General features: G+C 36.8%; 1 protein-coding gene and 1 long non-coding RNA gene across 2 annotated transcripts; both read right to left on the bottom strand.

The window, feature by feature from the left end:
• Positions 1 to 335: 335 nt before the first annotated feature.
• Positions 336 to 3,587, bottom strand: LOC110681250 (DNA-binding protein RFXANK-like). The gene is given in 4 exon segments (XM_021857019.1): positions 336 to 773; positions 3,201 to 3,274; positions 3,276 to 3,489; positions 3,550 to 3,587. Coding segments are annotated over 4 exon segments (645 nt in total). The 5' UTR covers positions 3,582 to 3,587; the 3' UTR covers positions 336 to 448.
• Positions 1,906 to 2,217, bottom strand: LOC110681251. The gene is made up of 2 exons (XR_002503137.1): positions 2,113 to 2,217; positions 1,906 to 2,049 (listed from the first exon to the last, which is right to left on the bottom strand). It is a non-coding gene; the product is annotated as an uncharacterized LOC110681251 (long non-coding RNA).
• Positions 3,588 to 11,147: the final 7,560 nt, after the last annotated feature.

Consider the following 11,147-nt stretch of genomic DNA (forward strand, 5'->3'; position numbering starts at 1 on the left):
TCTTTGGATTTCCTCCTAAATTGTAGTTCAGAGTTTATCTAGATTTCAACCAGTATTGAAATCTATGAAGAAATCTCTCGATCAATTTTTGACGCTTTTTTTCGAAAAATCTGAGAATAAATATCGAAACCAAAAACCTGTAGAAATAAGCAGTCTTTGAAGGTTTGACTGTATTTAGGACCATTTTAGTTAAAAAGAGACTTCCATTCATCCATTAAAAACAGACTTGTATTAAAATGTTGAAAAAGTCTCTTAAAACAAATCTGGATAGCGAGGAAAAACGATATCAACCAGAGGATTTCACAATATTACATCCCACTTCATAACAACAAGCATAACATGAAACGATTTTTATAAACGATTTTTTACAAACACCCAGGTACAAATTATCACACAATCCCATTCGGTAAAAATAATCCGGCAAATTTTGCCCGCCACAAGTTTCGGTCTAAGACATCAATAAAGTCGATATATAATTCTCCAATACGGCTTGCGAAAGATTAGCCTGTTGCTTTACGGCCAAGCTGTAGGCCGTTTCCCCATCCTCATTGGTGTCGGTAAAATTGGCCCCTTTGTTCAGCAACTCATTGCACGTGTGAGGATGATTCCCTGCGGCAGCGTACATCAGCGCCGTATTCCCTATCACGTCCATGTGGTTCACCGTGGCACCCTTCTGAAGCAACAGTCTAACGATCTCGTGATGTCCTCCTGCCGCGGCCAACACCAGTGGTGTGACCATATCGATGGCCTGTCGATTTACATCCGCTCCGCAGCTAAAATCCAATATTTAAACATTTTGCACAGAAATACCTGCAACCAGGATGGCCACTCACAACTGTAAAATTCTCGCATAACTTATGATCTCGCCCTAAAAGCCATTGGTAACCATGTGTGTAGCTCGTTGTTTTTGAGCAATTGAATGGATTTACACGTTATTTAACAACCTCTATGGTGAAGAAAGGATCATTCTCTACCTGTCAGTGGTGTTGGTTTGGATGCTTAATCATTCATTTGCTCAGAAACAACGAGCTACACACGTGGTTACCAATGGCTTTTAGAGCGTTATCTCAGATATGCGAGAATTAAGTTTTTTTTCAGCACACCTCGTACATTTATCCAACGAGGCTTGGCGTTTTTATCACGCACGGACGATTTAGAGCATAAATTGGAGTGTTCGGGTTGATACGGAGGCCAATTCTCGCATACTCTGAGATAACGCCCTAAAAGCCATTGGTAGCCACGTGGTGTAGCTCGTTGTTTCTGAGAAAATGAAAGAATAAGCATCCAAACCAACATCACGGGCAGGTAGATAATGATCCTTTCTTCCCTATAGCGTTGTTAAATAACATGAAAATCCATTCAAATGCTCAGAAACAATGAGCTACACACATGGTTACCAATGGCTTTTAGGCGAGATCAGAAGTTATGCGAGAATTTGAAGTGCTAATATCAACGAAAACTAAGATTTTAGAAAACCACGTTTGAAAATTAGAACCGACGTAACTTTTAGCTCGGAGGTCTTGCGGTTTTTCAGTGAGGTGAACATTCTTTATTATATGATGTCAAATCTGGTACCTTTAGGTTTCTGTTTGAATGGATTATAATCCTTAAAAGATATATTTATATTCGGTTTACGCAACGAAAATTTCTGAAATATTTGTTTAGCTCTCGTTTTTTGCATAATGTTCATTTTACCACCAACAGCTTTCATTTTACCCACATAGTGCTGGCAAAATGAACATTAACATCCGTTGTTTGCTAGCGATTAAAAATATGTGAAAATTTAGCTACGTTACATTTATGTGAAAATTTAGCTACGTTACATACACCAATGTAACCAATCCCTCTTGCATGTTATTTATAATTTAAAAGAATTTCGAATTGTACGAAATAAGTGCAGTTTAATGATGATTTCACTCATAAATTTATTTAGTTTATTGTCAAGTTAAGCATTATCACAAGGAAATGTCAATTTGTCTGCAAAACGCCTGCCTGAAGCGAACATCAGCCGACTGCTGTGCCCCACATCAAAATCCTTTTATATGGAACCTTAAAACAATAAATATGTGCTACGAGTAAAAATGGGTTGTTTTCATCACAAATGGCAATTACCTGTACTGTAAAATCCATCGTAAAAACCACGGAGAAAAGCCTAATCTTTGGGAGAACTAACCACACCACTGCCGCCATATTTATACTAAGAGAAGATTTTCAGGAGTGATTTTGGAACTATGAATCATTCGCTTTCCAAATGACACCTTAGACGATAATTGAATGATTTTTATGTTTGGAACATGGCAGATAATAAAATCTGTCAATACTTGTATGTTATTCATATGTGTTATTATAACTCAACTGACAACCAACTGTCATACGGATGTAAACTGAAAATCAGTTCAGAATTGGATGATTCTTCTTCATAAGCTGGTAGACGCATCATATTCTTCTATATTCATTCAAAATTGAGGAATATGAAGATTTAAAGCCAAGTGAATTGCAAATCATTCAATAGAAGACTGAAGTTTTCGTTCAGTGTATCCATCTTGTCATTTCATTACTTTCGTTACTCCCTTTCACTCTGAGTATAGGTATTGTATTCACCGAAAAAAGCCAATAATTTTCATAATAATTAGCTATGTTAGTCTGCATTTGTGTCGCTGCCGTAGATAACAATCCTATTTTTGATGGTTGTGCGATAGAACTAGACGAATTCCTCGTTTTTCTATCAGAAACAAGATGATATCCTTAAGGTGTTCATTTTAACCACCCCTTCCTACCTCAACCTAAGTCGAAATCATATCGTCCAACGTATTTAGAATCAGAAGCTGCGCCTCTCACTCCGAGGACCCGGGATCGAATCCTATCCCGAGATAGTCCCTTATGACTCAAAAAGATCATAGTGACGAAGGGAAGTAAAGCCGTTAGTCCCGAGAAAAACTAGCACAGGGCTAAAAATCTCGTTGATAGAAAAAAAAAACTCAGAAGCTGGTTGACTGTGGAATAGTCGTGTAATAGTGTCTGAAGACTCCAGGAATCTCTAGAATTTGCTAGCAATGACTCTAGAGACCTTGTTCAAAATTAATATTCTAAAGACCTGCTACCAGCCCTGCAACAGTAGCATCAAATTCCCCGGATTTTCCTCGATCTTCCCGAAATTCGCGATTGTTTGGCCACCCTGTTACAACAGAAAATCAACTTACTTGATCAGTATTTGGGCCGACGAAAGCTGGCCATAGTAGCAGGCCCAATGCAAGGGCGTGTACTGGTTGGAATCCCGGCAGGTCAACGGATTTCTCTGCTCGGACCTGCTCCTCGGTAATCTCCCCTTGGCCGGTTTTCTCATGAAAGTTCAGACATATTTCGCTGGGAATGCTGGCCTCGGTGTTCCCGCGCTGCAAATTGGTGAGAACCGTATTCGTAGGTTTGTACGGGAGGAATGCACTCTTTCGGTTTCCGCTCGCCAGCAGCAGTGGGTTGAAATCTACTTTTCTAAAACGGTGAAGTCAACATTCGGTAACATATAAAGACTTTATGTGTAACATATTTTACCTGTCTTCATCGGAGTACGGGGATGAACTCATTTCGGCGAAAAGTTGTTGTTTTAAGTAGTAATAATTACTACTTTAATAATTATTATAAATTTGTCAATTATTTTACTATGTTCGACAAGAAATCGACGAATGAATGAATGTAAACAAAATGTTTGGTTGATAATTTTTTCTTTGAGAACAGAGCGAATGTGATTTCAGTAATCCCAGTGAGTTTCAAAAATTTACACACTTGAGTTAAAAGATGATTAAAATTTCCTATATATATTTTATTTATTTTTAAACCTTGCGTTCAGGAAGGGTTTATTCACAAATTTCATAACGCCAAAAAGGCCATTTTAGACACCCACCCACCCCCTTGTAACGCTTTTGTATGAATGTTTTACAAATGTTGTATGAGCCGTAACAGCACGAGGACACCCACCCACCCCCTTCAGCGTTATGAAATTTGTGAATGGGCCCTAAATAATACAATTCTGAAGCTATATCTTTTTAATATATTTTCTCCGACTGTAGTTGACTATGCTTGTAATCACTTCTATATACTTCTATATACACGTTTGGCTCAAAGTGGCTGGACGCCGATGTGAAAGACCGTAGGGCTTTTTCACAAATTTCATAACGCTGAAGGGGTTGGGTGGGTGTACCATCGTAAAAAATTACGCCATACGCTTGAGCTCTGCCAAAAATGTTTTGCTCTGATTTTTTAGTTCAGTGTTTGGATCACCCGCTGGGTCATCAGTTTGCGAAAAAGCAGCCCAAAGCGGAACTGTCAAAAGTGTTGTGCAAAAGCAAAAACAACCGCGCGCCGTTCCCAGAAGGAAAAAGAAAACACTGTCCAGTTGTCCGTCGCGGAGCATCGTTTTGCAATCTGGTAGCATTTATCCGGTGTAGATTCCTGAATTTCGTCGCTAATTTCCAGTTCGACTGTTTTAGTATCTTGTGAAAAGCATTGTTAATCTATTGGGTATCTATTTTGGCGCAAGAGTTCACTGCTTACTGTTGTTTTTGTGACGAATTAAAGTGTTAGTCTTTCTCGATTGGTTCTCTTTTGTTAACGGAAGTATATCTCCGGCTGTTATCAGTGCTTTTGCAGTGCAAAGTTGTTCAAGCTTAATTAAATTTGGTGTTTTGTGTGGTGTTATCTCGGTATACAGGAAGAACCCAATCATGTCTGACGAGTGGGAAGTTGTTAGCAAACAGAAGAAACCCCGTAAGCCGGCCGGGGATAAAAATAAATCTGTCGCTGGGAAAGCCGGGATGTCCAAAATAGAAGATGCTGGTGAGTTGAGTCTAATCTTATTAGATATTAAATTATGGTATTGTGAGTGGTAAGAAATGTGACGATCCTAACTAATCTGCTTCTATGATCTTGTATAACTGTTAAGCGCATAAACATCAAAACATTTCAGCATTTAAACATAGGTAGTAGTTATTACTATACATAGGCCTGTCCCTGAATTGTTTCAGTATTAAGTTACTTTTTAAAATCATATTCTTTTCATGAATCAGAACATCGGTTTTCAGGCTACATAATTGATTTCAACAAAAATATTTAATCTTGGTTAATTCATAGCCAGGTATTCTTGTAAATTGAACGTGTGATAAGAAGAACGGGTAACAGGTCTGTTTTTAGAGACTTGGTCACTATTTTAATAACGCTAGTCTCCAAAAATTCTCTTGTTTTAACGGAAGGTTTTTAGGATTGTCTTTAAAACCAGATGCAAGCCAGACTTCAGAGAACTATATAGACACTCCGATCCGACTTGACTGTTTCAAACCCTCTTTAGAAATTTATTTACAGATATTTCTGCTGGAATACTTCCAGGAATATCTTGTGATATTCCTCAACCAATTCTTACATAAATTTGCCCTCAAATTCCTTCAGAAACTTCTCCAGGAATTGCTCTAGAAAATCGTTGAGCACTCCAACTAGGTATGCCATTTAAAAACTGACCGGAAAGAGTGCATTTTATCAATTCTGTACAAGAGTACTAAAGAGTACACTTCGCTTATCCTATGAAATTGAAAACGCGTAATTTTGTTAGGTTTAACCACGGTTCTCCAAATCAACATTTTATTCCAAAATATGTTTAAGTCTCCATCACTCCACATCTTCTTCTATTTCTTTTTGGCATTACGTCCTCACTGGGACAAAGCCTGCTTCTTAGCTCAGTTTTCTTATGAGCATCAATTATGGGAAATCAATTTTTATCTAAACAGCACAGACCTTACTTTTTTGTTTTGTTGAAACTAAACTAGTAAAAATGTGTTTATCAATATCCTCCTCCATGATACGTTTAAATACCCGTTTTGATTCGAAACCTGGACAGCTTCAAATTCCGGACACTCTACTTTGTATGGGAAAGATTTTCACTCGAAATGTTTCAAAATGCGCCGCCATAAAGTTCCCAATTTGATCGATGATCTTTATAAACATTTTACATAGCAATCCATGAAAATTTACAATGTTCAACTAGTTTTGACGTCTTTCTAACGGTTTAGTGCGTTTAAATAATGTGTCCGGAATATGAAGCAAAAGTGTGGTTGTGTCCGGAATAAAAATCATGAAGAGGCCGAATATGTTTATTGATTAAAGTGAATTAAAGATGTGGAATCGGAATCTTCACCCACCATTCGAAATTTAAGTGTTTGCAAGGCCTGATTACGCCAAAGTTTTGTACAGAACGATTCAATTTATATGTGTAATGATAAGTGTACTTCACTGGAGCCTTAAGTGTCCGTAATATGAATCAAAACGGTACACTGTATCTTAGATGTTTTTCCCGTAACGAGGGTAGATCACCTTTTCGAGGTGCGTTGCTAGCTAAGATCTACCATATTGCATTCTTGTTGTATCTGTTCTTGTTAATACTTATAAGTTACGGTCGGACGAATATAAAAAACGAGTCACTAAAACCCCCTGTTTGTCTTAGATAATAAGGAGGTCGAAGTGGAATCAAGTGCTTATCTTTGGATATCTAGGAGGTAAACGATTCCGAATCAGTGGAGCAGAACATTTACATTTTAAAATAAGCTTCTTGTTTCAATGAATCTAAATGTCTAATGGGATGAAACCTGTTCACAGCCACTAAAAACGACTTTGAAGCTTATAAGTAGAATCAATAATTTGATACCGGTACTCTAGGCATGATAAATAATCAGTATCATTAAACCAGCTTAGGCAAACCGTTTTTTCCAAGAGGCATAAATAGCAGGCTCTATGCTAAATGGTAAAGAATGATAATGGTTTAAAAAAAACTACTTCATTATCTGTCAATAGTAATGGAGTAAAACAACATGCACTAAACAAAGAACACGGATATATCATAAAAAAAATCAAAAGATGGGCGCAGTGATTCATCTCGAACAGAAACAGATTTTAGATGTTTCAAATGATCTTTTGTTTAAAATTTTATTTGGCTTTGTGGGAGATCACTTGTTAAAATGATAAAATTCTCAAAAATCAATTTCTCTCTCCACATAACAACTGGGCCAGGTGACTATTTTAACTGTTATTTTGGATTTATTATAAACTACTTGATTCTATAACATTCCCAAGAAAACCATTCCCCCGAAAACCATTCCCCAGAATTCCGTTCCCCAGAATGAACCATTCCCCAGAAAATCGTTCCACAGAATGTAACATTCCCCAGAATTCCATTCCCCAGAAAGCTATATGAATATCCATTTTTTTCTTTTTTCAATTATTGCTTTGCGTGAGTCACTTATGTGGGGGCCCAGATAGCCGTAGCGGTAAACACGCAGCTATTCAGCAAGACCAAGATGAGGGTTGGGTTCGAGTCCCACCGGTCGGGTTGGAAATTTTCTCGACTTCCCAGGGCATAGAGTATCTTCGTACCTGCCACACGATATACGCATGCAAAAATGGTCATTGGCATAGTAAGCTCTCAGTTAATGACTGTGGATGTGCCCATAAGAACACTAAGCTGAGAAGCAGGCTCTGTCCCAGTAGGGACGTAACGCCAGAAAAGAGGAAGAAGAATCACTTATGTAACAGGCTAAGGTCTGATGTGACAAATAAATATGTAGGTAGGAGGGTTAGGGACATAATGAACACACGGGGCGAAATGGACACCCCCTTACTCTCTGGGAATATGCATATTTCAGCAAAACTTTATAAACTGTACGAAATCTGTATTGTATATGAACGTTTTGACGGTATAAAAGTTTACGCTTTGCTTCATTTGTCCTCTGAAATTTTACAATACTTTTTTCTCAGCTTCAAATTAGTTTATAAGCAAAGCGGAGGAATCGGTGGATTTAATTTTAGAGCAAAGAAACATATTTCCATACTATGTCAAATAAGCATTTACCTAATGTGTCCAATATGCCCCTAATCCCCCTATTCATGAGTATTTTGCATATTATAATAATACACCCTTCTTTTAATGCATTCCCATAAAATATACAGACTATATGTTTATTTTTGCATATATAGTGATACACCCTTCTTTCAGTATTATCTCATTAATGATATAGGCAAATATATCGATGGAGAGCCCATATAGCATAACGTCACTTGGCATAAAATGATTTGGTATAAAGTCATTTGCCATCCAGCCATACTTATGCTCCTTCTTTTCAAAAAGGATGTTCTTCATTTCATGCCAAATGGTCATTGGCCAAATGACCATTATATCAAATGGTCCTTGATCATTTAATCAAGCATGCCAAATGCCTTCTTGCCATTTGGTATCCTTACGGAAAATTTTGTCTATATCGTCAACAGGATAAGACTGAAAGAAGGGTGTATCACTATTTTGTGCAAAATTAAACAAGTCATTTGTAATTTAGACTTGACGCAAAAAAAGGCGTATCATTTTAATGTGCAGAATAGTAAGTTTTTATTCTGCCGAGTTTACGTAATCATTATATTGGAAACGTATAATATGATACTACGAACGTCTTTATTCTAATTGGTTTAGTCCTAAAAAGTAAGAGATGATGCACCTTCTTAAAACATTGAAAAAAGCTGCATATATCACTACATTTGATAAAAATTGGACATACATGTGAAATTATACATTTGGAAAGTACTATACCGAAAGAAGGGTGTACCGTAATCCGGGGTAACATTGATCATTTTTTTTTAGTTTTTCTTAAATTTTTCATGTCACATTACAAATGTTACAAGTTTCATATTTTTAAAACAAGTACTGGCACCCACCGCTCCTAGCTATGTACTTTATTTTATTTTTCAAAAGATTTAATTATGTTTAAATAAATGTTTTAAGTGATTTTTTGATTCAGCTGATACGGGGTAACATTGATCACCCAAGTAAACAACGTTCGCTAATATTGGAAATGTCGTTACTTACTAAAATCAGGGCCCCTGAAGCCGAATATGAAGACCAAACTGTTACAAGTCATTTACTTTTTGAGTTATTTCAAAATTAAAAACACCTTGAACCGCGTAATACGCCTAAAACTAGGCAATTTCCTCAGGAAATTCTACATTCGTAATAGTATTTAGTTAATGTTGCCTAATTGAATAAACTTATGAAAGATTTGACAACGGAATCGTTTTCGGCGATGCCATTTTTAGTAACACCCGCATTTTCCTTGATCACATCGTCTGCAGAACTCATGTGAGACATGAATTTTCGGTAGTGTCAGTGAAAATGATAGAATTCATTGTTTCAAAAAGTTGACAAATTTGCGCATGAACTAAACGCAATTTTGACAAAAACCTTAATTATCATTAGCTTATGAATATACGAAAGAGAGGCACCATTCATGGTTCGAAAATGTTTCATCAATAAATCTTTATTTGAACGTTTAAAAAGATGAGTCATCCCGATCAATGTTACCCCGCTGATCAATGTTACCCCGGATTACGGTAGCTCTATTTTGTGCAGAGTAGTGATGAGTTGTATATTCTTTTAAATAAATATTGGATATTGTGTTTCCCCATAGACTGATCTATCAGTCTTCATAAGTGCCAATAAAAGTGAAAGTACTGTGATAGTTCATTTGCAAATGAAATTTGAATTATGCGTAAAGTGTTCATAACTAGCAGCACCTATGCTAATCTTCTCATGTACTTGTAAACAACTTTGTATGGAGTTTAATTTTCAAGTTTTTTAAATAGATTATTTCAAAACTTTAAAGTAGGTATATAATTTTCTGGGGAATGGTCCATTCTGGGGATTGGTTTTCTGGGGAATGGTTCATTCTGGGGAGTGAAATTCTGGGGAATGGTACATTCTGGGGAATGAGATTCTAGGGAATGGAATTCTGGGGAATGGGTTTCGGGGGAATGGTTTTCTGGGGAATGTTATAGAATCAACTACTTATCGTCCTATCTCATGCTGCATCGTAAAATGTTATGATAATCGATTGGACTTTGTGTACTAATTTAAAGAGAAAACCGACGAAGAGAAATCGCCTATATGATACTAAACGCGAGATTTGTTTTTTATCATAGGTTTCACCTTACTTGTCGAATGTTTCAACAAATCTCGATAACTTATTCAAATCGACGTAAGTAACTTCAATTCAGTTTTGAGAAAATTAATTCAGAAGACTCACAACCTGTCTTCTAAAACTGTTTTAAAATAAATCACCTTTTTAACATTTTTTTCGCCATGTACATTGCTTAAATTTTACACACAATGAGCTCGCGTTCGAAAACTAGGGAGGTCCTATTATTTCCCACAAAATAATTATGACAAAATGATAAGCCTAAATAAAACATTTAGTTACTTGCGACGTTTTTGTACCAGTGTAAAATGGATTTAAGTAGTGTTTTGTTTTGATTTGTGGTTAAGTCACTTTGTCTCTCCATACAGCGGAGCGGCGAAAGTAGTGGTTAGGTAGCGAAAGTTGAAAATCTTACTTTCGTCGTTTTGTAAATCCGGAAATTAAACGTTCTAAAAGTGAAAAATTGAGTTGGTGCAGAGTGAAACGAGTAGAATTTCGTCTGCGAAACACGTAGAATCGATAAATTAAGTTTGTATACTTTTTTAACTTGAGTCTGTTTGAATAAGTTTTCGAGAAATGTTTTTAGTTTTTCTTCTTCTTATTCTTCTTGACATTACGTCCTCGCTGGGACAGCTGCTTCTCAGCTGAGAGTTCTTATGAGCACTTCCACAGTTATTAACTGAGAGCTTTCTTAGCCAAAGTTGCGATTTCGAATTCGTATATCGTGTGTGGCAGGTACGATGATACTCAATGCCCAGGGAAGTCAAGGGAATTTCCCATTACGAAAAGATCTTGGACTGACCGGGAATCGAACCCAGACACCTTCAGCATGACATTGCTTTGTAGCCGCGGACTCTAATCACTCGGCTAAGGAAGACCCCTTAAGGCTAAGTAGCCCGTCATTCGTTTTGGCAACAATGATGACTTTTCAGTTTGCATTTCAAACTGATAAAACTCAGTTTTGATAGTTATATTGACTTGAAAAAAGTATCGCTGTGCACGCTAAAATGCATAAAGTATGCCGATACTTTTTTAGCTGTGTCATTGCAAAACCAACTGATTTTCTTTGATTCGAAATCGTAAGATGAATTAGCAACAATCATCAAAGACGCGTACAATTTCAATGACGGCCTACTTCGCCTTAAGTTTTCA

The sequence above is a fragment of the Aedes aegypti genome, unplaced genomic scaffold (assembly GCF_002204515.2).
Source record: "Aedes aegypti strain LVP_AGWG unplaced genomic scaffold, AaegL5.0 Primary Assembly AGWG_AaegL5_hic_scaff_602_PBJ_arrow, whole genome shotgun sequence".
Taxonomy (NCBI): domain Eukaryota; kingdom Metazoa; phylum Arthropoda; class Insecta; order Diptera; family Culicidae; genus Aedes; species Aedes aegypti.